Source organism: Tigriopus californicus, chromosome 3 (genome assembly GCF_007210705.1).
Source record: "Tigriopus californicus strain San Diego chromosome 3, Tcal_SD_v2.1, whole genome shotgun sequence".
Classification (NCBI taxonomy): Eukaryota; Metazoa; Arthropoda; class Copepoda; order Harpacticoida; family Harpacticidae; genus Tigriopus; species Tigriopus californicus.
Genome location: NC_081442.1, coordinates 9,443,194 through 9,470,071, shown reverse-complemented (window position 1 = coordinate 9,470,071; position 26,878 = coordinate 9,443,194). Strand labels below are relative to the sequence as shown.

Sequence of the window (26,878 nt, the reverse complement as noted above, 5' to 3'; positions counted from 1 at the left end):
CTTATAACTCGAGCTACCGAGGAAGCCTAAGGTTAGAAGCGAACCCTTGTATCAAATTGTACAACCGTTATTCTTGTAAAGGAGGTAAAAGAGTTCAAAATTCCGTTCATTATTCGGTAAAATGGGCTTAACGTAACAATATCTGACTCGTACATCCGTTTCCGAGTCATTGTGATGCGTGTTTGAACACGTTTTTGTGTCTATTGTATGTACACCCGCACAAACAGAGTGTAGAACAAGGGGGCGATCTTGGTTGCATTCATCATGAAGAATCCGGATTCAAGGGTTGGGGAAGAGTGTCTAATCGTTTCAAAATGATTGGACTGCAATGGTAGGGCGCTGTGGTTCTCCATTGTAATTATCCCCGGCGTTGCTCAGTTAAACAATGGCGCAGTACAGACAAATGCCATTTAGGGCACGGATTAAGATGCAACTTACCCCCTACAATCTTTTTTTGAAACGAGTTCATTTTCAATAAGCGCCCTTACTTGCAACGCTAGCCAGCTCAAACAAAGCGGGAAGAGGCACGGTAGATTGCTAAATCAACTACATGTGACATGCCATTAAAACGATTTCTTTCCCGGACTTTATGTGACCCACGGTCACTAAATATGCATAAGATTTTGATAGACTGAGCCAAAACCAACACAAACGCATTATAATTCAATACAGAAGAATCAACCCAATTGACCCTTTATTTGGTAGAAGTTGACTTGCAAAGCACCCTCTAAAGTGCAGAATGTAAGCCCTATTTCCGTATATTTGCGTAAGAGGACTATAGTTAGTGCTTTCTGATGGTCCTTGGGTGAAAATTGAAGTATTCTCCCCCTGCATATATCATCTTTTTGTTCCTTTCCCTAATCTTCCAGCAAGTAAGATGGGTCTTTTAAAAACATATTTTTGACAGCTCTGAGCATATTTGAAGAAACCATTCCAGTTTTTAGGGTGTAAAGTTTGCCGTAGGTCAAAATGATATTGCTCAAACCACCATTTATTGTATTCACAATACATTTTAGATACGGACCTCCTACTTACGCTTATTAATTTCGTACACAAAATTCAGACTAATAGAACAATCGGAAATGGTAAAAAAATAAAAAAAGATAAAATCATATTCCAGTCCAGGTTACATGGTCGGATTATTAAAAAAGAAGAGCGCAAAAACGTCCTAGACCAAATCTACTCCGGGTTGCTGCGAGTAACATGGCACTGAATGGAATGAAATTCCGCTCAATGACCTTTGGGTTGACGTCATTAGACACTCCACTATTAGATGATGAAGGTAATGACATTGAGCAGGTCTTATCCATGAGGGATTTAGGTGTAGTCCTCCAAGATAATGGAAAGTTTGATGAGCATATCCAGTTGAAAGTTGGTAAAGCTTTTCAAACATGTGGTTGGATACATCGCACGTTTAAGTCCAGAGATAGTGTCACGATGCTAACTCTGTACAAGTCGATTGTTCAGCCGCATCTTGAATATGCCTCTCCCATTTGGGCTCCATTTAGTTCAGCACGTTTGCAAAAGCTTGAGCAGGTCCAAAGATGTTTTTCTAGGAACATTGAGGATATAAGAGAGCTCTCGTACTGGGAGAAGAGGTTAGAAAGGTTGGGATTGTACAGTATTCAGAGAAGGAAAAATGTGAAAACCCTCATCCAAAAGAAGCATTTTCTCGCTGTATTGTTTTCCAACTTTTACAAGCGACCATTATTTTATTACGCAAATGATTTTGCATTAACTTTATTTCAAAAGTTGAAAATAGCATATTGATCCGAACTCTACCCATAATAACCCTTGCTTGGTTTTGACTCGAGGAGGATTCGTCAAATGTGGCCAGAGGTGAATTCTTCGTTATTGGGCCACATTTCTCGAGATTTAACTAGTGATCTCACGATTCCCAACAAAAAGGGGAGTCGGTCATTTGTTTTTAGCGTGAGTGAACAAGCGAGGTAGGAATCGGAATCCAACACACCAAAGCATTATTCGTGATTTTGTGGCAATTTAAATTGAGAAGCGATTCAATTTTTGCTTGAATGATTGCCAAAACCGAATTGACTGTTGAATTATGCCAGTTTTTTTTTTTTTACATTTTATGTTCTGTTTTGAAAATCGATTCGCACGAGTCCGATTTCGCTGGAATCCTCAGATCTCTAGACTGTGTCGAAGTTCCGACAAATGCTGGTACTCTCCTCCTGCCACCCTCTGAAATTTTTGTGGGTGGTTTGTACTGCGCGGGGAATCAAGAAGGAAGAGAGAGAGAGAGAGGGTGAAGGTGAAATTCAAATTTCAACTTCTTGATCGTTATGACAAGATGATGAAAGTTCTTGTCCATGGTGGGAAATCTTCAATCTTCAAGATCCGGAAACATTGAAGAGTAGAATGAGTGGATGACGTTTTATTCAGAGTTGTCCAACCATCCCTATGTATAGGGTGCCTAAAAGATTGTAAAAAAACATCGCATATTTAGATAACTTAACCTGTGAATACGTGAAGTAAAATTTGTACGAATGTGGTTGCAACTTATCTTTGGTGTAGTAATTTAGTGCTGGACAGGAAAAGAAAATCATTTAATTGTGCTCAATCATCCAAGGAACGACTTTTACTTAGGAAAGGGCCTAGCTTTAACACTATTGGCAACAGACGCCCAAGTTAGAGATGCGGTGTGAATCTGCTTATATTTTCTACAACATAATTACGTTTTAACCTCTCATTCATTTCTATCGGATTCTTTTCTTTGGTTCTCTCTCGAATTTCGTCTTACAATAAAAAAATGTCATTAGCTTGCACATCTTAGTGGAACCTCCCAACATTAATCTCATAGTTAAAGCAAGTGCCTTTAAATTCATTATCATTTTTGCCCTTAAACAGCCAGCTAACAGGGAGACTTGAGCATAAGCGGATTTATGATAAAAGCCGGATTCGAGATTCTTTTTGGCTACAATGTAATTGTATTGCAAATGATTCAATTTCAAAGGCATTCGGCATAGCTATTTGACATATATTAAAATGCTTCAAAATATATTTTTGTAAAACATCAAATCTATTGTAGAACTGTCCAGCATTTTTTCAATGAACATATGTTAGCGAGGAGGATTATCCTCGACCGGGCTAAAAATAGAACATCAATCCCAATTGTCAATGGAGTGGCAGATGTTCGTCGTTTTGGTAACGAATGGATCTGATTCCCCTTTCTTTCAATTAAATATGCTCGATCACGTGAGTGCGAGTTTCCATGGTTTACAATGCCCCTTCGCTTAACCCTGTTTGAGCGATCGCAAACTTCTAGAAATATGGACTGGGAACGAGCGTCCCGCCAAATCGGCCTGCTCTTCGCCACAGCAGCTCTGCGAAACTTTTCGAATTAAATTGTTAAATAAGAGAGATCATTCCAATTCAAGGCAAGTTACGTTTATATAATTTACCTGTAAATTGTTTCGTTTCAAAGTTTCAAAAGTTATATTGCCAAACACTTATGTAGCTGACCAAGAGCAGGCCAAAGGTTCGAATTATATGTAGTGTTTACTGCATAACTTTGGGCTTATCTCCTGAGTTCTCAAAGTACAGTTTAGGGCTGAAATTTGACCAAGTTTATCTATTTAACAAGATCTTGTGGTCGTATTAGGTGCTTATTTGGAATCAAGTTCAGGAAATAAAAATGTTTTGCTTCCGTTGGCAATCCACATCTCTAGAAGTCCGTGGGCTGATTTAACCGGACGGATTTGAATGTCAATGAATCACATCTAGGAAAAAACGATCATAAGGTATTTCTTCATTTTTTCAGGGACTAAAGCAAACGATGAAAGTTACGAAATGGCTCTAGATTCTTTGACTTGAAATCTATTAATGTTTCATGCAAAGAGAGTAAATATACCAGATTTGAGGTAAACTTGGACTACAATTAAGATTTCACCAAAGATCTACAAGGACGAAAATATCCCTTTCCGTTCCAATCAAATACAGGGATGGACAAATATGCCCTGCAAAATACTTTTTTAACGGAGTTGTTTCGCTGTACTCAATAGAAAGTGTCTTTTTTTGGTGAACCAGTGGGTAATATACCTGTATTCCATTGCTATGAAGGTCATTCAAAATGAACTCCTTGTTTTCTTGAAACCTTCCGACAACGAACATGGGCAGAGACACAGGCACAGGCCGCACGAACGGTAACTCAAAGCTCAATCCTGGACCCAGGAAAATTTTGATCATTTTTGGGACAAGAGCAAGTGGCCTCCATCCTCCCCAGATCTTAATCCTTTTAACTTTTCGATGTGATCCTTGGCAGGGAGGTGCCAACAAATGGCCCAGGAAAAACAAGGATGACCTTTTAGCCGCTATAAAGAAGGCTGGGGATCATTTTCCAGAGGAAACCACTTGTGCAGCCTGTGCCTCTGCCCTTGTTTGTTGAGAGAAGATTGACCACAGAGCAATATTTCGATTAAAATGTATGCCGCAGGACTTATACTCAGCCCTGTATACTTGGCTTGTTCGAAAACTGTACAAGGTTTCTTTCTCACTCAATCACCAATATTTTGTCCCGACCTAGTTTCTTGAAGTGTTTTTAGAGGATGAAGTAACTAGGTTAATACAGAAATTAAGACAAATGAACATTTCCCTGGTTATGTGTCGAGAAGCTTGAGCTCAAGGCAATTTAAATTTCCAAGGTCATGTCGTAGACTTTTCTGAAAACTGAATACCTGGATTCCGACCCGCTTTAATAACAAGACTCGTCCATGGAGCAAAAAATGATCAACAACAAACCATCGAGCACCTTTTGACGGCAATGTTTTATTTCGATGTTATTAATAATATTATTACTATAAAGCATACAAATAGTTGGTTGTTGTTTTTATGATTATTGAATGGTGTTGTTGATATATAGATTGATGGAGTGGAACAACGATAGAAGAACGAACGAACAAGTCTTGGGATTTGGAACGATTTTTGGGAACAAAAATGAGGTCAGCAACGACACTCAAGGAAGAAGAGGAGCAGGAAGAGACAGTAGAAGTGGGAATAGCAATATGGAATCAAAGAGCATTTTCGGCCAATGGGGCCGTTTTTAAGGCACAATTGTTTGGGGAGAGGCTCTTTTTTTTTAGAATAAATATGTCGTTGCCGATGGAACACGTCTCTTCTGACCCATCGTCTTTTTCTAGGGAGTGTTGTTATCAGAGACCTGATTCCAATGATCCTTGGAAGCCCATCAACTGGCGAAGAAAAGCGAAAGGCTGACAAAAAGGGGCCAGATTCTCAACCACAGAGACAAATCGGGCAGACTAGAGTGCGGATCAAATATACTCGGCGAAAACAGATGATTGTTCTTGTTCAAGAATGTCCTGGGTGAATGACGAAGAGAAGAAAGAAGGAGACAGAGAGAAATATGTAGATCGATAGACAATGAAATAGTCATGGATGAAGATGATGATGATAATGACAATAGTAATAATAATAAAATGAGTAATAATGAACTCATCATGGTATCAATCATCAATTATTTGAAAGCGATTTCGTCAAAAGTCGTGGTCGTGGAGAATGGGAATTCAGATTCCGTTTAACATCAACACCATCACGTTTATCACGCGGATGCGAGAATAATGGACTCGATCAACCTCGTCCCGGGAATACATAAAAATGGGGACGATCGTCGTAAAAGAACAGCATTTAGTTGGTTCGTGGCTTCGGGTTCCCTTGGCAGGCATCGGCGGCATTTTCATGTTAGCTCTCATCATTGAACTTCAAAAGTGGTGGGACGTCCATCTATTCCCACTGATAATGGAAGGAATCACTTGGACAACTTGGATATCACGCGGATGAGAGCGCCGTTCTCATCTCTGAGGCGTTGGTTATCATTCTTCAAGTGTTCCAGTTGCTGAAAAGAGAGGTGGGGAAACCGGCATGAGTATCATAATTAGACTGGCAGTAAGGATAAGTGCACGGGGGTTACGAAGGAAATAGGATGAACACGAAAATTAGGTTGATGTGAAAGTGGACAAATGGACACTTAATTTAGACACTTAAAAGCGAAAAAGGAAGTCGACTGGTTTCAAAACCAAAGTGGGCAGGCGCAACAGAAGAATGGGGATATATATGGCCTCAAAATGCTCAAGAGTAATAGTGTCTATTCTCTGTGTTAATGTATGTCAAGGGACATAGCCAGGTCCGTTCATTAGTAAGTGTGCAAAAAAAAACAGTCAGAGCAATTTTGGTAATGTTCAATGTCAGGTGTGTCGTGCGGGGGTATTGAGAGGTCAGTCAGTCTAGGGAGCTCAGAAGGATCGACACAATAATAAGTGGTGTTTGAACACAAGTCAATTTCTGAATTATTTAACCTGAGCTGCCTTCCTTCCTTCTTCCTAATTTGGGCCTGAGGCGGAACTGCCACTGCCTGGCCCAGAGCTGCCCCACTGCCGGATTTCGAGGGCGGCATGGGACTGGCGGCAGCGGTCAGCTTTGAGACCACGCGTGTCAAGGCCGGTTTCTCGGTTTGAGACGCTCGTTCTCGACCTTCAATTTTTGCAGTTGCTGAGGCGCGGGGAATAAGAATGAAGAAGAAACCATAAAGAAATGTGTTGACACGAAAATAATGATGGTGATCGAGCGAAAGAGAGCATGCTGCGGTGGGGGTCAGGGAGGGAAATCGTGATTAAACGGTAGTTCTTGGTTGGTTTACCTGATCAGTCAGATTTTCAGACAATGCAAGCAGCTTTACAAAGAATTAGAGAAAGAGAGACGAGAGATAAGGTAAGAAGACACTTGCTCTGCGTACAACAACCATGGATCATTTGGGTACACTGCATCGAGCCATACTTCAAGATGCGAGTACTTTGGAGCGATGGACCATCCATCAAAGAGGATCAGGTGTCTGTTACGGTAAGAAACAGACCCCCCCATTTGCATTCAATTACTATATTGTACAACTTACTTTAAGTTCCTCTTCCATTTCACTGAGCTTTCGTTCCAAAGCTTTCTTTTCGCGTTTTTCTGCATCCGAAAGTCCGGTTCCACTGGATCCACTCGTCGAGTTCTGAAGTTAACGAGTAAATGAATAAAATTATGACATGACATAAAGGACACGATAGAAACAAATTACCTTCGCTCCATCTAGCTGTCTTCTGGTGTGGGTAAGGTCGCCCTTGACCTTGTCCAAATCTTCGCGAAGGCGGCCGTTTTCTTTTTGTGACTCTTCCCACAACTGAAATGAGACGGGAAAACACAAGAGATTAAATACAGACACGTGATATGTCTTGAGCTTTGAAAGCTTGAAACAAAGGGCAACAAGTATAAAGTGTTTAAAAGTTTCACAAAATGCGACAAACAGGCCCTTTTGATGCGTCTTCAACTGCAGTTAGCACGCTTACCTTTTTGTAATCCACATCAGCTCCATTTTGGTTATGACTGGAGTTGCTTTTGGCTGCGGCTCCCAAAGTGGAAGATCCACTTTGTCTGGCACCATCAGTGCTCAAACTCTGAAAAAATGATTCATCATTAATCACCAGTTGAATGAATGATACTTCGGGTATCCTATGTATGCGTATACGAATCAATTCTGATCAGTGGCAAGTACAAAATACAGTAAAACGATCCATTTCACTCGGTCTCGTATGGAACCAGGCACAGCATTGTTCCTAAGTAAAAGTATGGTTCCGAGGTGTCACGTGACACGGTCCACGGAAAGACGATAATTCCCAGGACAAGGTTTTCTTTATTAGACTATCACATACTCTCCTGCTACTAAAGACCTAGGGTACGTCAATAACTACGACACATCATTAGGCACAAGCAACTCGATCTAGCTTCAAGGTTAGACAAATACAAGTACTATGAGGTTAAGGTTTACAAATACTCTGGGGAACGGAAGACGGGATTTTCTACGACTAAGTACTCGTCGAATACTATCAACCAAGAATACGTAGATGTTGGAGAACGACGACAAAGCCACTTCCATGAGGAACTCACAAGTTCACGACCAATGAGAACGGTGGGCTTGGCAGTTAATAAAGTGTTGAGATCGTCCTTCCGTAAGACTATCAGTTCATCATCAGATGATGCCCGAGACTGAATGGACACGGAACGATCCGAGGAGGACCGCAAATTCCTGCCTTGATCTGAAGATGTGATCATAGATCCGGAGCAATCACGAGCCTCCTTCTCCAGAGCAGCAATGGTGAGGGAAGGTGGGATCAAAGACTTCAGCTGTGAAAGACGGTTAAAAGGAGGCTAGTCAACACAGAGTGTTTGTACAATGGGACCGTAGCCATTTAGGGAGAGTGCGAGTAGAAAGTGAGTGCATATGAGAAGGCTTCTCAAAAACGCTGTTTTTTAGGTAGGGGGATGTCGGGGTTGAGCTATAAACATTCATCAAGATAGGAATGATTAGGGCAACTCTCTTGACAAGCCATTAGAGAGAAGGGTTAGTATGAAAACACCACCCTTTGTTATGATCACGCATTTGAGCTTACTGAAGTGCTTGCACTTCTGCTTGGGCTATCATAACCCTGGTCTGTTGAGCTCTTTCGGCTACGGGAGGATTTCTTGTGCTGCCTTTGGGCATGCCTGCTATCCCTACTTGGAAGGCTATGCATTGAATTTGAGTTGGAACTGACCGGTAGGTTTCCACTCTGATGACCTGGTCCCATACTCATGTCCGAAGCGAAACCGCGAAGCTCGGGGTTGGATCCGCGGAAGTCGTGCATTGCACTTCCAACCAAGGGAACCTGCGAGTGAGTTCGCCAATCGGAGGCGAAATCGTTGAGGCCAGGTCCTCGAGAAGGGGTCCTCGCCATTTCTAGGTCTGAGGCAGACACACCATAGGCTAGCGTCCGATGCCTAGCCCGATTTCGAGGCATAGCTCTTGATCGAGATTCAGTCTCCAGATCCCTTAGGTCTTTATAGCTGCTGGAGCGAACCATTTTTGATGATGAACGATTCCCCTCTTTCCTCCTTGGAGATGGTCTCGTGTCAATATTTGGAACTTCATAGGAACTTTTGTTGGCGCTCTTGGATTTGGAGCTATAGAAATCTCTATCACGTTGACCACGGTTAGGAGGGGAGGAGGTTCCATCCGGGCCATTCATGTAGGGATCATCATCGAAGCTGTCGTTTCTTTTTGAACTTTGATTTCTATGTGTGGCCGCAGATGACGACGATGCGCCATTATTTGTGTAGTAATCTCTTGATGGCGTGTATGGATCCCGCGTGAGTGAACGGTCTCGATTTGAGCTCCCTACGCCACCTGAATAGTTGTAGTGGTCAAAGTCTCGGGTGTAATCATCTCTTCCATTGTCGCTGAAGGCATAACGATCGTTGGAAACATTACGGTAGGAAGTGTCCCGGCTCAAAGACAAATCACGGTCTCGCCCTCCACTTGGGATAGAGTAGTCGTCTCTTGTGGTTGAACGTCCCCTTGACGATTGATTGACATACGATGTTCCTTCTACGTTTGCCGGACCCTTGTAGCGATCAAATTCATTACTAGCTGATGTAGATGGCCGCCAGAGGGGAGACGAAGGTCCAGTCACATCCAGCACTCCCGTTGGAGAGAGCTCGGAATGGGAGCGAGAGCCTCGATAGCCCAAGGTTGACCTTCCAACCGACTTGGTCCCATATCCAGGCGAAGCCAATTGAACACCATTAATACGATCTGACAGATTTGATTCGGTCGTAGCACCACCGTATCTTCGCCTGGGCGAGCTGAAGGAATTGGACCCAGTTGGCGTGTAGTCGTTGTTGGTTGCAGAGGAAGTGTACCCTAAAGAGCGGCTACCTGTTCCGTAACTCGATGAATACGGTCCAGTTCCACTGGTACCAGTAATGGCTGTTGTTCCACTTGTGCCAGTTCCATATGATGATCCGAGTCTCCCTAGGTAAGCACTCGTCGTCGTCGAGTACCCTGCATTGCCACCGATCCCTGAAGTGGTAGTGCCACTTCCAAGGGTGGGAGAAAAGTACCCCGAGGATGTTAATCCTGTTCCATAGCTACCAGATAACCCGGAGGAATATGCACTGGAATATCCCAATGAGGAGGAGGTCCGAAATCGACTGCGAGACATATTTGAACAACACTGGTTTCCAAGACTTTGAACACAATTAGAGGATTTTTGGAGAATAGCCACACTTAATTGGGCAATCGCACGAACTAGGGCAAGCACCTTTAAACGGGCACTTTCTGCTCAAGAGTGCAGGTTCTCTGAAAGAGAGTCGACTCCAATTGAACAAATTAGTCGCGGCTTGGTTTCATATTTAAATTCAGGGTGCCAAAAATCACGTGCTCTCACCGTAGACACTTAGCTATTAACTGAAAGTTCTCAGAGCGTTTCTCCTTTTCCCCCTCCGTTGCCTTTGGACTTTGTCCGCTTGTTGAGAAGGAACAGGAACGAAATGGGAGAGCGAAAGGAAAGACTGTTCCTGCAAACGTGCGTTGGTGAGAGTCTCAGGCCAATTTTCCCTTCCCTTAGACGGGGCCAAGGCATTTGACACAGCACGAAGCGCATTGGTAAAAGGCACGCTGCACGCCTTTCCACCCGTCACCGTCTGTCCGCCTTGGAGGTCGAACACTTGGTGTGGTTGGGGCGGGTATGACTTCCTCTCTTCGGAAGGTTGTCGAACCAGGCCCACGAGAGATCATATATCTTTGGCCTTGCAAGTCTTGCACTACCACTGGATAGTGATGGTGGTGATGGTAGGAGGCCAAGGTCTGCTGTGGGGTCCCCGGGTTGGCAGCCGCCGACCCAGAAGAGGAGGAGATGTGAGGATTGTGGTGGTATTGGGAATAAGTTGGTCTGCCGTTGGACGTGTTGTAGTCTTCGGAGGCCCCTGGCCCACTTCGTGCAGGGCCTAGAGAAAGATTTCCCAGAGAGGTACCAGCAAGGGACCCGGTCCTTAGATTCAAAGAGGTGGTCGAAGATGAGTTGGCCACTACTGGAAGAGCAGTCGAAGTCGAGGAGGCCCGTACGAGAGTAGTTGGAGGATGTGAATATATTCGATGGTGTTGCTCATAAACACCTGAGGTGAGAACAGCAGGAGAAATAATGGAATAAATCTCCGAATTGGGTGGCGGAGGCCCCGAGCTCGAGATCCAATGAGCGGTGGGGATTTGATCTTGAGATAAGGCAACGGCCTTACTGGGCAAAGTGGAGGCCCAATTTTGCGGAAGAAAACTGTGTGCAGATGTGATTCCGTTATTTTGTTGAACTGCCCTTGTTTGAATGGGTCGGTTTAGAGCAGAAGTCGGCTCAACTGACCATTCGCTGGAGACGGTCTCTGGCACTGGCGCGTGGTTGTTTGGGGAAAGTTCGAAATGTCCACCAATAAAGCCTTGACTGGAAACGATCACTCGCTCAGTATTAGATTGCGCACCATCTTCTTTACTGTTTGGAGGCGTTTCCTCACTTGCAAGCGAAGACAGCATCGCCAAACCACCCACCAACTTCGTTTCTAACAACTTGTTCAACTGGCTGATAATCGGGCTTGTTCAGAAATAAAGTAGATCCTTTTATCTCTGTAGTTCAATGTCGGCCTTCCTTGCTTTGACTGAGTTTAGCCATTAATTCCCGAAAACCCACGAGTGCAAAGCGGGATTTGGAATGAAAAAAAAGCGATAGGCTCTCTACATTCGAGAGAGCTAGATCACCGACCAAACCATGTCTTCGTCGAGCCACTCAAATGATGGACGGAGAGAAAGTCTTTCTATAATTCTGACCCACTATGTGGCTGGGAAACAACAAAACACGGATCTGGAATGGCTTCACAACAACCATTTGGCCACATCTGAGATTGAGGAGCTGCTTGGGATTGGCAAACCTACATTAGGCGTACAAATCAATGCTCACATCTTCATGGAACATGAGAACTCCCAAGAAGGTTTTGCCTACATCACACAAAACAAGCCGTAATCAAAACACTTCATCGTTCCATGGACCTCAGGTGTATTGGAAAACTTGGCAACACAAAAACTGGCCTCGTCCGGCCGCCATCCAGCCTTTCTGATCTAAACAGACTAGAAAGGCCGACTGGGCCGTACCTATGCAGCATACAAGGCTTATTTCACTCGGATACAAACTGAATGACAAGCCCCAAGGAAAGGCGCACTCCACGTCAATCCACAGCCGCCTTTCCCGGCCAAAACAATCCACGAATTATGGCCACTCCTCGCCTCATTTTGAATGAGGTTGTTGAAGCTGTTCCTGTCGTTCTCACTTTCGTAAACTTGGCTTGCATGGCTGACTAACAGACTCACTCCTTTCAAAACAAGCAGGGAACACTAGCGAGATTAGGGGGACAGTTTTCCGGTGTGAAGATATCCGTTCTTCCTCTTCAGGGACCAGAAAGAGCAGCCTTGCCCAGTCCATCGAGGCCTTTCTCAAAGGCATTATTTGTGCCCAAATGGATGTCTGTTCGAGTAATAAAAGCTTGAGTAGTGTATAAATGATCCACCTAGTGGCGAGGTCCAAGATCGATAATCTGTTTGTGATTCGCCGCATATTTAGGAGGGCACAAAGCAAGAACAGGAAGGTACCGAGGAATGCGAGTGACCATGTGGCACAAACACGTACTAGCAAACAAGCAGTAGAAAACTCAGAGTGTGTATTTGCTCACGTAGAAAAGGGGCGAAGGAAGGGAGGGAAGACCAAGGAAACAAGGCACAATTAGCTCATAATTAAATGAGATTTGTGTGTTTCTTGGGAAACTGCCATTATAACTTGCGTTTGCTCTCAAGACAAGAGAATGTCGTTTAAATACACGTGGAGTCATGTTACACACAATCCACATCCGAGTGTTATAGTGCGAAATTGTTCCGGGTGTTCATAAAGCAACATGCTCAACCCGTCAAGCTTCCTTTCTTTCACTTGTCTCACGAACTGTTTCGGTCATCTTAAGGCACGCAGGTGTCAGAAAATAAATTTCTGGCCATTTCTGTATAAAAACTTTTCTTGCTTTTCTTTGAATTGGGTATTTTGCTAGGCCTGCAGGCGAATAGACGGGTACTTTGGTCAACCTCGAAACTTCGATCAGGTGAAAATAAGAACGTGCCTCCAGTCATGCCACCGTCGACAGGGGAAATTCTTGGGGAAGCCTTCATCTTTAAACAACTATTCTCATACTACTTCTCTGTCATCCAACTGTGCAACGATGTAGTTCAAAAATCGAGACACTAGTTCCCCAACAAGGCCAAGACTTCGTCACATTGATCTGTAAACTGCTATAGTACTCGTGTGAAAGAGTCTTGACCTTCAATGACGTGAATTGACGTCAGGTAAGCACGAGGTTGTCCAGGCTCTGAAGTAGCAGGATTTGAAAGAGTAGAACTTGCGCTGAAACGAGTCACAAGAGACAGTTGGCTTCGCCATTTTCTGAACTGGGTCTTCATAAGCCTTGAAGCGTCTCATGTGGGTCCCGATCTGCCCTCTTTCGATACATTTGTCACTCAATCAAGTAAGAAGATGTGTTTCTCAGAAACGAGAAAGATCGTTCGGTCTCAGCGAAACAGCGAGCTAACATGATCATTGATGAAAAAGCAGCCAGACCACGTCTCATCAATCTAACTTTGCCCTCGAAACTGAGTTTCTACAATGTTCGGGATGGGGCATTTCTATTGGAGCAAGTTCGCCATAAATACGTTTATTCGGGACCTTTATTCCATGGGGAACAGAAGATGAAACGAGCCAGAAGGATTCACTGTACTTTGGAGAAGTGCCCTCACAAAAGTGAGCATGAATGTATGTATATATGTATGTACTTGCTGCACTCTTACGTTCCCATCCTCATTCCCTTGGGAGCATGCTGAAGGAGAGGAGCCCAGGAGAGCTCATTTCGTGATGCAGATATATTTACAAAGGTCTGGCCTTGAGACCCCTCCAATGTGTTGAGCTCAAAGACCTGAACAATACAAGCATAACTTGCAAGAAGTCAGGGCACCATTTGTCTCAACGTGTACAGGCCCAATTTCAGAATCGCTCTTCGACATCTCAAGCTTAAGGCACTTTTATGGCGAGAAAAAGACCTTGAGCCATATTGAGCATTGGCCTTGCCAAGAACCATAGAGAGAACCATCCAACCCAGGTTGTCAAAGAAAAGAGCATACATTGTGTGGACCATCTGATAGGAATCTTTGGGAACCAGGGACGATCACCAATGCCATGATTACTCTCTTTTCCCTCCTTTTAAGATGAATATCGAATACATCATTTGGGTTTCACCAATCGCTTGAATGCATCACGCTTGGCAACCCTGACGTTTAGGCCTTGCATGTAGACCTCAGGATGGAACAACTGATGACCAACACGTTTAGTTTGCTCAGGATACTCTTTCATAATAGAATGGAACGAACTCTGGGAACACACGATAGTTCTGCCATAGATCAAAATCAATGAGAATCATTTCCTCGGTTCACCATAAAAATCATTAGCATAACGCCAGTGAGAACATGACAACGGAGAGTTCGAGTATCTTCGCCTTATATCGATTGGGGATTGAATAAAATAGTCATTGAGAGAACCCAAAGAGATAGTCCATTGCACTGGGTCTCATATTATCATGACAACATCACGTGGAGCACTAGGTACATCTATTTACCAGCTACTAGGTCCTCTTGTCGTGAAGCTTACCATAAAGCTCACATATTCATGGTTTAACAGTGTCCTTCATTAGCTTAAATGGCCCAAGTGGAAGGCAAAAAGATCTTTTCCAATCTCAACCAAGGCTCTTAAAAGCCTCCAAGAAAATAATATCCGCCAAAAGAAAATGGTCTAAAAGGGGCGGTAAAAAAACCGCTAACGCTACAGAAGCAAGAAATGCATAATCGCCCACACAAAGACACATTTCTGCCGTCAAAAACTGTCCAAAAGATGGAAACAAAAGAGTGCGCATCATTAACATCAGTGTCTAAAGAACAATCTAGCCTCGAATTCTAAGACCGTATCTAACGCTTTCTGCTTTTGTCGAGGAAAGCTTTGCCAGGATCCATCCAAGAACAAAATATACATGTACCCGACAAGAAAGTGACCACACGAACTACTGCTACTGACACTTGACCATGCTTTTTCTTCTCGGTATTAAATCTTCTAATATCATCAAACGATTACTGGCCTCGTGATCGCTTACCGTGTCGTCCTCATCCTCGGAATCCGACTCGTCTTCATCCTTATCGTCCAGATCTCCGAGTTTGACGACGCCCGTGGAACGCCTTTTGGGCTTCTTTCGCCTTTGAATAGCAGGTTTGGGAGAATAACCGGATCCAGTCGCGGGTGAGTTCACTCCCCGTTCGTCTGGGATTAGTAAGAAAATTCACTCAGAAAATCGGGTTAAATACGCAGGTGTGGTAAGGTATGGGTGTTTTACCTGTCAGTGATATGGACGGCACAGAGGAGTTGGGAGGCCCTTTGCCCGCCGATGGCTTCCTGAGTGCGGCTAAAACGTCGTTATCACCTGACGATCTAGAGTCTTCCAGGCGGAACTGCAGGTCAAGGGTAGGGAACAAAACAGGGAGGGTTGTGTCAGACAAACTCACTCATAAAAAGTATCAAAGGATCACTCGCAAAAAATAGTTCCTCCACATACAAGCCCATGATCAGAATGCGACCTGAAATTGTTGTTAGTTCAAAGAAACTCATCTCACCCTATTCCGGTCCGTGCCTCCTTCCATCTTGAGCCTCCACGAAGGCCGCCTCTCTTGAGCGCGGTCCGCATCGCCCGTGGTCGTGTAATTGGAGTTTGATGAAGACGTCGAACTGCTGCTATTGGTCTTGTTGGCCGTGGTGGAGGGGATGCTCACTGTGGTGGTGGCCGTGGATCCCAGGGGTCCACTCGTGCTACTGGTGGTGGTGGCTGCCAATTGCTGCAATTCCGATGTGCGCTGCTGCTGTTCCTGCTGCTTACTCTTCTTGACGAGCTGCTCCGCGGACTTGAGGTCCTCGAGAGTGACTCCCTGCGTGGAACGCCGGGTTTCGCGGACCCGCTTGGCGTGGGCCTTCCTCTGGGTCTCTGACTCTTCGTCCCGGACGGGAGGCACAAATGATCTGCGGAAAACTTGGATCGTGTGACAGAGGTCGTGGACGGGTTTGGGGGATCATTGGAACACTATTCACAATCCAGGAGTAATAGATCAGTCAGTACTTTCTAGGTAATCAAACTCAATGATGCAATCTGGCCAATGAATTCAAAGTATCTTGTGGTTATTAATAGTATCAGGCTATGTTTGGTACAAAACAGATTAGCAAAGGAAAGGGGGAACAGAACACAAAAGCCATGTGGTTCAATGGGATGATCAGTTGAAAACTAGGGACAACCGGACTCAGGACAAAAGACCCACTTGAAGAACTGCTTGAAGACATTCGTGATCCCAGCTTTATCAGCGGCCGACAATTGAGCCAGAATCTCAGGCGTGGAGGGAGCTGAACCCCTTCCATTACTATTACTGGCAGTACTACTCGAGTCATCACTAAACAAGAACGGTAGCCAACAGAACGGATAAAAGTGAATGGAAATACAAAAGCGGAGACATCCATTTGTCGACTCACCTCCTGACTTGGTGTGGCTGTAAGTTTGTATCACTCTTGGGTCGAGTGAGCTGATCCTCACGTCGTTTCCTGGGGAAATAATGGACAACATTCAACGACTTGACGAGAAGAATTCGTGGAATGAAGGAGCGGAACTGGTGTGATATATTGCTTTGAATTGTGCAAACATAAGAGGTGCTTGTAATATTGTAATTTGGAACTTCCTATTTCAAATTCAAGGGCTGAAAGCATTCTTGAGATAGTTGATTATTTTCTTTAATTTCTAATTTCCAACCCGATGAAATAAAAAGTTCCCTAAGTCTTGACCAAGGCCAAGTTCAAAGTGCAAGTGCTTTTGAAAGAGGAACATGTGGGCAATAGTGAGGATCGAAGCGCAATAGCTTTTAACATTGACAACTCCCGAAATAAGACTGAACCCCGTTGAATACGGTTTTTAAGCAATGGTACATTAAGTCGTTAGTGATTGGTTGACCTTGACCCGGTCCATGCAACAAAGAGACAACACCATAGAGTACATAGTCGCTACAATAGGATAGTCGTAAGTCCGGTAACATACCCAAGTTCCAGAGTCGTCAGGTTATCACACCCAGGTTCGTATTGTGGGTTAGTCAACTCCTCAGCAGTGTCCTTAACCGTGCCCACACCCTCTTTAGTTATCAAATCTGTTATGAGTGGAGTGCGAGCCGTTGAAGCTGGACGGCGTCTGAAGCCGTCCGGTGAGCATTGTAAACGGGGTGCCGGCACGATCAAACGCCCATCACCCTCCCTTTCATTATCCCTTTCCTCCCTTAAAGAAGAAGGATCTTTGAGAGACATTGACCTGACAATGGTAGGCGTGGCTTGTGGTGGACGATCCTTCAGCGAGGTCTGGGGTGACAGTGGCACCTTGAATGTACTCGTCGATGTCGTCGATGGGGTACTAGTAGGAGTGGTGACATTCTCAGGCAATGAGGGGAGATGTCTCAACGGATTCCGAGGTAAAGATGAATAATAGGACGGACTGCTGCTGACATGACTACTCGTGAGGCTATTACTCAGGTAAGAGGAGGAGGAGGACTTGTTATCTGACACCGACTTGTTGCTTGGGTTATTAGAGGTTTGATTTGTATTCTGATTGTGTTGTTGGTTGTTGTTCTTAAGGTCGTCTCGAAGAGGTCTATGTGAAGCGATTGTCTTGTTGGTCTTGGTTTCTTCAGATTCTCCGCCGGGTAAAACAGGCAGGGATGTAGCCCGAATTCGATTGCGAAGCTCCGTCAAACGAGCATAGAATCTTGAGTTTGGCGAGAGAGAGCTTGGTGTTAGTTATGGTTCGAGGTCAGAGAGAGTGGAAGGGATCAAAAAAGCAGTCAGGACATGCACGCAGTTGTTAACGCAGCCAACAAAAATACTTTTCTATACAAAGTTTGCCGCAACCTCCATATCTCTCCTCTAGAGTGGTTCAGCCAAAGAGAGCTTATTTCTTAGCCTTGAGTTTTAATTAGCTTCAAAGTTTGCAGTGGCTTCACCACCCTAACTGAAGTGAGCACTGTACAAACTAAATCATAATCACCACTACATTCTCATTGATTGATAGAGGTCATTAGATGGTCTTACTTCTCATCGGATTCAAAGCTGTGGACGCGTCGTAATTGAACATCTTCTTCTTCCTTACTAGGAGACAATTTGGAGGATGTCACCGATGATGAACCCGTATTGGTTGTACGAGCTCGAAGCGAGGCAGGACGTCGCCAAGGATAGTTCTGAATGACAAGAATAGAAGAGGTTCAAGCGGTGTAGAGCTACCTTGTTGTCGATTCATCATATCAAATTACATCGCTATTATCGTTGGCTTCGTCCACGGTCTTTTTGCTGATATCGTTGATAGAGGCGGATTTTTTAGACTGCTCCTCCTTGTTTAAGGTGATTTTAGGAACGCCCGAACTCGTTTTGGGAGCGATATCTTGAAGAGCTCTGTTCCGCTTAGCTGAAACACGAAGGAAACACGACTAATCAAAAACATGTACATAGACCTACGTCAAAGTAAAAGATCCCATTGAAATTAACGCGTCATACGTGGACAAGCCCCCAGTCATCCATTGCACAAAAGGCGTGTGTGCGTCAGCTTAGTTAAGAGTCGGTTTATTAAGGTTTATTAAATGGTGTCAACCCACCCATGGTCCAAGAACAGGCAATGAATTAATAGCTGCTAATATTGTTATTAACCGTGTGATGTGAGAGCCCAAGGTCAGTTCTGAGTATTGACTACTTACACACGGCCTTCAAGCCAGCCTTGGTCTGGGCATGAATCTTTTCCGATTCTGACAGATCCGAATCGTCGTCAAACGAATCGTCGGGTGACCCTTTATCTTGGAGGAACGAGACCAACAAGAATGGGGGTAACAGAACAGAGTTGAGCACACAAAGGAGGAACAGGAACAACAGGAACAAAAATAGGGAGAGGGAGTGGGAAAAAGAAAAAAAGACAAAGAGATGTTAGGAACAACTAAGACAGGTGGTTTGATACATCAATAAATTAATCATGATAGGTGCATTGATTGTTCAAGTGTCCTAGATCATTTGGGAACAGATACCGGTGAGCATTTAAACTTAGGCAGAATATTGAGCACCGATAACCCAACTTTGAAAAAGGAAAAACTGCTTCAATTTGTTTGAAAAAGATCGTTCAATAATTAAATTTTCAATATCAATTACAATTTCTCAGACTGCCTATTATAAAAATTGCTAATAATTTTTTGCTAATAAGTAGCATTTTCATCTGTTACGCCTATAGATTTCCCCGACTACACTAAAAGATAAGAAAGATCTGTCAAAAACATTAGCCGCAGCTACGTGACAATATAAACGAGAGAGGCCACGAAGCCAAAATTTCAAACAAATCTTATAATAACACTAGGAACAACAAAGGTGCAGAATTAATGGACCAGCTTGTGGAGCCCTCGTGTCTCGGATGAACATTGGTTATTTGGACTCCCTACTAGGCACTAACACTAATCAAAAGATGATGAATACTGCCTTACCAGGATCAGACTCCTTGTCACTATCGGATGCCCGGTTAGCTTCTGGAATGGTCTCAGACACTAAAGGCGATTTATTCAGGAGCAGATCACGCTCTTGCGTGGAGACCTCTTTGGAGCGCAAGGCTTTGTCGTCAATGGAAAGCCGGGTAATGGAAGATCTGGAATGGTCAGAAACATCTCATTAAACACCAGGAGGGTCAAGATAGGTCTCGTCACACGATGATCGTTTGTGCATGAATATCGGGATCTGGAAAAGGTGGACAAATGGAACGAAAGGGAACTAGCATGCATTTGGAAGCAAATCACAAACGCGGTTATGGTTGGGACACGGATTTCGTCGCATGAGAATGTGTTCACCTTATAATTAGATCCGAGAATGGCGGTATGTACAACAGACACGTTTGCACATGTTAAAGGATATTCGACCATTGTGAAAAGATTTTTCATTCAAAATAAGATATTAGGAAAAAATAACTAAAACATGTTAATTGGTAAATGGTCAAAAGTACCATGAACAGTTGAGAAGCCAAATCAAAACAAGAATAGTCATGTTTCTTTTTAGGGGATGACGGAAGTTTGGTGAGTGGGTTAAAATAAATCTGGATTAAACGAGGGAAATCGATTAGATTACATGCTATTGTGATGATGATTTAGCTCTGGAGAGCGTAGGATAGGAGGAATAACAACAATCATAACCACCTTGAAAGAAAACAATTGTCAAGACTGGCTAACCAAAACTTGGGATAAAGCAAGCAAGACAAAGCGGCATTAGTGACACAACGTCAAAGGAGAGCAAGAAGATTGGGAGAATCAAACCCGGAGTAGTTTCTCTCGAAACAGCAATTTGTACCTATCATTGTCATTTAAGTTACTGTTGTAGTTATAGGCCGAAATGGTGTTGTTATTCAAGGAGCTGAAATTGAGATGTATAAAGTTTAGGTTAAATCGAGTTTATGCAAGTCAGGCCACAGTCCTTCCTCTATGCACGGCATCCATAGATCTTAAGGATCCGCCCTCCTCCAAATCATGGAAGATGGGCTTGGCCTTTCATTCCGAGGGGAAGAGGTAAACTCATTCCACGTGCCATTGGGTCTTACCTTCTCTTTCCAGTGTTAGCTGGAGAAGTCCCTGCAGGAATGGCCGGTCTATTGATAAGGTTTCTGATTTCAGGTCTGTCTTTCTGCAAAGTGTTCTGTTTCTTCTTGAGTTCCTCCAGGAGGCGGATCACGTCTGGATCCGCCACATCGAAGCAAGTCTGGCCCACGTAGTTCTTGATGTCCATATTGGCATAGTTCTCACAGAGTAGCTCGCAAGCCTCTCTTTGAGCCCAATGAGCTGCCGCATGAAGAGGCGTCCAACCATCCAAATCTTGGGCATTCGTAGCCGCTCCACTTTGGATCAATAGACTGAAAAAGAACAAAATTTCAATATAGTACAACTATTCTTAAAAAAAAAAATCAATTGCTCGTGGCTGTGGAAACTAATCACTAGTGCTGGGCGAGTCTGGACTCGAGTCCGAGTGCACTCGACTCTTTTATTCGATTTTGGAGGAATTGGTCGAACTCGTCAAAAAGTTTTTTTTTTTCATGTTGTCCTGGATTTTCGCAAGAAGAGTCTTTCTGCTAGACCTGACTCTAGTAAAAGATTATAGTCATCTGCCGGACTCAAGTAGTTTAGAAAATCAAAGGACTCGCCCCAGCACTACTTATCACACAGAGAAACAACTTTCCTTCGAGGTTAACATTCGATTCTTGCAAAAATCTTGCTACATAATGGCCCCGAAGGTGTTATTGATCACCAGTCAACACAAAATAGACACAAACCATTATTCTACGCACCTCATGACTTTGATGTAGCCTTTGGCAGCAGCCACATGAAGAGCCGTAGCACCGGTTTTCGGATGAGGTGTGTCCTTGAACTGTTTTGCATTGAGCCATTGACGGGCATCTTCGAGCATGAGGCGCTCTTCAGTGTTCCGAGCATCATCACAATCGATCCCTCGAGCGTCGATTTCTTTCTGGAGGAGTATCTCCATCTCGTCCGACTCTGCGATATCAATCGCCAGCTCTCCATCGTTGTTGACGGCCGACACGTTGGCTCCGTGGTCAATCAGATATCTGCAAGTGAAATATAACATTAATTATACAATGCCGTCAAAGGCGAGAATGTTGGAATGGATTTTGTGTACATAGTGTACGATTTGCATTTATTCCATTTTGAAAATAGGTCGCATTGAAATAGAAAACCTGAGGAATTGTGGTTGGAGCAGTTGGTCGGGTTGCAAAATGCAGTAGGAGAAAAATTGGCATACATCAAAAGGCGTGTTGTTCGTACCTGGCAATACTGATGAAGCCACACGAGGCCGTGGCATGCAAAGGTGTCCAACCTTCATTGTCACCACGATTGAACATCCGAGCCTCTTTGAACAAGAAATTCTACCATTTCCAGATTGTCATCAATGCACGCCTGGAAAGGAGGGAAAATGATATGTCATTGTACCCTCGGTAAATGCAGCAAATTCGCTATTTGTATTGATGCAATTTGGCACCTCCTCGTTCTTTTGAACCTGCAGGCTATGAAGGCACGTATTTGTCAAACGTCTGACCCGCTTTTATTCAAGACCAGGGTAAAAGCATCATACTTAACCTGGTTGAACTGTTTTCTTTGAGAGGCGGCCAAAACCTAAATGATGTTAATGGTGTGAAGAATCTAAAATTACTTCAAGCCTGTCAGGCCAAGTCACGAGACGCTAATTTCAATCTTCCAACTGGATATTGCAGTTCTCAAATGCAAGCGTTCGAACCCATTAAGTTTGAACATTCATCATCTTCTCTGCACTCCATTACCTTTATCATACATCGTGCTACAATGCTACTCACAAAAGGAGAAGGCAAGAAAGAAAAACTAGGACAATTTGCACTTCACCCCAAGGAATGAATTCCGCCCTCGTTGTTCACTCTCCTCCTCCTATTTTTTCCGAAGCTGCTCGTTTCGTTGGGATTCATTCATAAATTTTGACGGAAACGATTTAGGGCAATAAACTCGAGAAAAGTGGGACAGGCCCTCAAGTAACTCAATTCCATTTCAACAACACTTAAAATGAAAGAAATGAGTCCATCTTATACCGATTGACGAAATCCCCCATGTGTTTGGCCTTCCATCGGAGGAGGTGTTGGTAAATAGGAGATTTACACTCAATAGAAAACCCTCACGGAGTGTGAAACCAAATTGAACACTGGGTGATGCAACGTGGGAAGTACCGAAACGTGATAAGGATCTAAGATAAGCCATAAGCCATTCATTGCAGAGTCTACTACAATGATACCACCTGACAATAATAGTGCATATGTAAACTGCTTGTACAATTTGCCACACGCCAACTATTTCGATAATAGACACTATACAGTACAACCTATCTCAATTGCATTTGAATCATAGGTACTACAAGCCACTCAGACTTTGGCTTATAATCCTCATTCTCTGAAATAAGGACAAGACCCTCCTTGTACGTCAACCCTGTCCAGGAGTGATTTCAAGCGCTGTTCATGTGGTGTAACTGTACCAGAGGGAGGAAAATTGCTCCTCGTCAATGGAGATTGCAGAGGTGCTTTCCCGCGCTTCTGATTGCCTGTTTTCACTTTTAATGCGACTGTCGCCTCACAATGTGACAAGGTCCACGCGGCTTTCCAAGGCAGTCGTCCAATATCCTGACATCCCGAAATGTAGCTCTTCCACTTTGTACTTGCACAGAGAGTGAGGATGAGCCAAGGATGACGATCACTCAATTTGGCACAAAGCCAGATTTACCTTTCATCTTTACTCCGCTACTATTACAACTACGACGGCTACAACTCCTCCATTTGTCGTCCTCGGGGGAGGAAAGGTTGGCTGCTCGCACCCATTTGGTCGTCGTTAAGGCAAGAAAGAAGTGTCCTCGAAGTGTTGAGAGGCCAACGCAACGAGCCTAGTCGATGGCATTGTTCTAACCGCCGATATTTTTCTCCGATTTTAGGGTCAACGAGGATGGCGATGGCGATCTTGGCCTGGCCTTCTCTCTTCCCCCTTCTTCCCCCCCCGTTCCTGTGTATCTGATGCAAATGAGATCGAAGCTTCAGAACTCCCCTTGTTGTGTATGTATGTCTGTATGTACAGTAGATGGAGTGTCAGTTCCATATGAGGAGGACTCTTGACCCCACTTGAACTTACCTCCTCGCTATCAGGGTATCAGAACATGAATGAGGGGATTTGCATGATTTTTTATGAAGAAACAACTTAGGCCGAATAAGTGGGGTTGCTACTATTCTACACAACTATCAGCTCTGCATGCTGGCCTGATTGAGTAAGTGTACACATAGGTGTTGACTCCTCGACTGTCTGACGTAATGGCCAAGATCCCAGTTTTTGGACTCAAACGATTAGCCTCGCCAAATCCGACTTTCATAAAAGGCAGCCCAAATCTCGACACCCCGACGTTAAAGAGGATAGTGATAGGAGTTGGAAGTAGCCGAATAGAGCATGTGCTCGTACTTGAAGTGTATGATGTACCTACAACTACTAGTACTTCTACTACTAAAAGTGGTGGTGGTGGTGGTGGTGGCGATGGTGATGCAGCGTGTGGAGAAAAACGCAAGCTGTTTTTGCTGTTTTTCCCCGTGGAGCTCACTGATGCTCACGTCGCAACTACTTCCCAATCTTGACTTCACATGGGATCTCTGGGCTTTAACTCGCTCGAGTCCAAGGGGGGTACTTGAAATTACTCGCGTAATATGGGTCTGGAAAGGAGTGATGACATTGGCCAGAGATAGAGGGAGATGCCCCCTTGTTTACGTGTATGGAAATGCTCGACTTTTTGGGCCGAACTGATGTGGGGTGCCTCACGATCTGTCCGAGGCTCAAAATATTGATTACGCACTTTCGTCTTTCAATTGTAAAAAAAACTGAAACCACTCTCACTGGAAATAACACACACACACACACGCTTCCATAGAAGCCTCCTGAATATAACGGCAATTGATGGGTTTTCAAAACCTAAGTGTGACAATGCCAACATGCCCAATTAATCCCTCATCTTGTTCAAGCTTCAATTGAACCTGGATATCAGTGTTTCGACTCATTCAATGCCCTTTTCGATGCAATACACGAAACTCTTGTTTGGAAACTGAAACTCCCTTTTAATCGTGGGAGCTCCTCATGACGAATGAGCAAGTTCCAGATGGATTGCACCAAACATAAACAGTTTGTATTAGCTATGATGAAGGTTGGATTCAGTATGTTCTACATCTTCCTTTCGATCAAATAGGTTTCCCGTCTAGTTACTAGTTTCAGACTTAACACGAGAGAAAACTTATGAAAATGAATCATGGTTCATGTCAAACTTGTATCTTCCACTAAGACAGATAACCACTCGTTGAAGCGGAAGTCGAGCCACGGGAAATTTCTCAAATGATGTCAGAGGGATGGCATTTTATCCGGGAGTTCAAGTTTCATATCTCGAAATGGTGTCACTATTTGTTGAGGGGCACAAGTGTTACTTTTCAACCCAACTCATTTTTTTTTTTGCCTTCTGAAACTTTATGCTAATAATTCTGGCCCATCTGTGCCGCTGGAAAGCTGGCCTAAAGACAAATCTTAACAACGGGTTGAAGGGCTTGTCCCACCTGATGGAGGGCGGTGAGTCCATCCACATTGGCCGTGTCTATGTCGGCTCCACGTTCCGTCAGCTTTTCCACCTCATCTTTATCTGCGGCGGCACAGGCGGCCAGAAACACACAACCGTCCATGAATCGCACCCGCATCTTCCCACTCCCACTCTCTTTGAGTCGCATGGAGGAGCCGCCTTTGCCCGTCGTGTTCGTGTGGGCGTGACTGGTGGGCGCGGCATTCGAGTTCGAGGTCATGAACGGCATGAGACGCGACCGCTTGGGCTCGTTGGGCTCGCGATTCGTGTCGCTCTCCTGCCATCGCCGCAATTGTTCCGCCCTCTTGAAGAGGGCGGAGGTACTGCGCGTCTCAATGGAATTCGACATCACGGGCAGTGGGCGTTACACACGTCTCATGGCCTAGAATGGTCGAAGCCCATGATATGTAGGGTAGTTGTCACCCGATCAGCTCAGAATCACTCAACTTCAATCAATGTAGGAACCAGGACAGTCCATTTATACATATGACTTCATCTACATCTACACTCGCACAATAAAGGAGGCCCGGGTGTCTACGGGTCCATCAGCACAGATCGATGCGGAGGCTGAGGCCGTGAAGGAGGCTCCCGAGGTCGACGAGGTTGGTTGGTGGTCACAACTCACACTTCACGCATACGCTACAAGTACTTCACCTACTAGAACAAGACAAGACATCGACACTACTGTGAAAAAGAACGGCGCACGCTTCTCAGGCTTGCCATTTCGGCCAAAGAGAGCTGACCCAGGCCCTGAAACACACACTATTTAGGCTCGGGTATTGGTGATCTCTGAAACTTCTCAGTCTTAACACGTCTATGGCAATTACTAACACAGGCAATAATCTATTCTGAAATGTTGTGTGAAGTCTGAAATATCTAGAGACTAAGTTTTTGGCTGACCAATTTGGCTTGCAAGTCTTCCGTTGTGCCTGTGATCGTCGTCATCTTTCACCCGCTGTTCCTGCCTCAGAGTGAGTCTGATCGAGACAGTCCGAGAAGTTCTAAACGGGAGAGAGCCGACAATAGGGCCAATGGGCCAACTCTAGCCCTGCTGGCTGGAGGGATATGGTCCGTGAAACATGTAGACATATTCGGCTGAGTAGGCGGAAATAGCTCAAAACAGGTCTGTTCAAGGGCGAAGAAGGATCGCGATTTTAGGCCTGGCCAGCCATATCCACATATACGAGGGCAGCGGGAACCGAACTGTGCCTGGTAGAACTACTCAACACTCGCACAGTTTGGTCATGTTGAACGGTCCTTTAGGAGGAAGAGATGGCCAAAAATTTGAGGATCGGTGTACTGCTCAAGAGCTCAATCCAGCTACATATTCACCGAAGCACGCCGGGCTGGCTAGCCAGCCCAGTCTGAGCTAGACCGAGGTCGAGGGCCGGGGGGTTAGCTGCTCGCCCGAAGAGACACATCTTTTAGGTTGTATTTGCTTTGGCTTTGTCACGTTGATATTTAGTTTTTGTTGTTCTAGCCAGTCTTACCAACCCTGTTGTGAAGAATGTAGTAGCGTAAAAATTAACATTAAGCAAATATTGATCTCCATTGGAAAATCTACCTCGATTATTGTAGGGGTATGTTTGTTTCCATGCTTTAAGCACAGTGTTGACTATACATGTAGCATAAATATTACCCATGTACAATCATTACATCTTACAGATCAG

General features: G+C 44.3%; 1 protein-coding gene across 1 annotated transcript; it reads right to left on the bottom strand.

Annotated features, from left to right (window-relative positions):
• Window positions 1-4,765: 4,765 nt before the first annotated feature.
• On the bottom strand, window positions 4,766-25,908 carry LOC131877379 (protein phosphatase 1 regulatory subunit 12A-like). Its single transcript, XM_059223020.1, is given in 21 exon segments — window positions 4,766-5,869; window positions 6,671-6,703; window positions 6,923-7,024; window positions 7,091-7,192; window positions 7,359-7,466; window positions 15,100-15,263; window positions 15,337-15,451; window positions 15,614-16,013; window positions 16,307-16,435; window positions 16,515-16,583; window positions 17,335-17,784; window positions 18,108-18,253; window positions 18,326-18,477; window positions 18,764-18,859; window positions 19,532-19,689; window positions 20,382-20,444; window positions 20,629-20,937; window positions 21,370-21,648; window positions 21,866-21,936; window positions 21,938-21,997; window positions 25,189-25,908. Coding segments are annotated over 21 exon segments (3,462 nt in total). The 5' UTR covers window positions 25,558-25,908; the 3' UTR covers window positions 4,766-5,782.
• Between the last annotated feature and the right edge of the window lie 970 nt (window positions 25,909-26,878).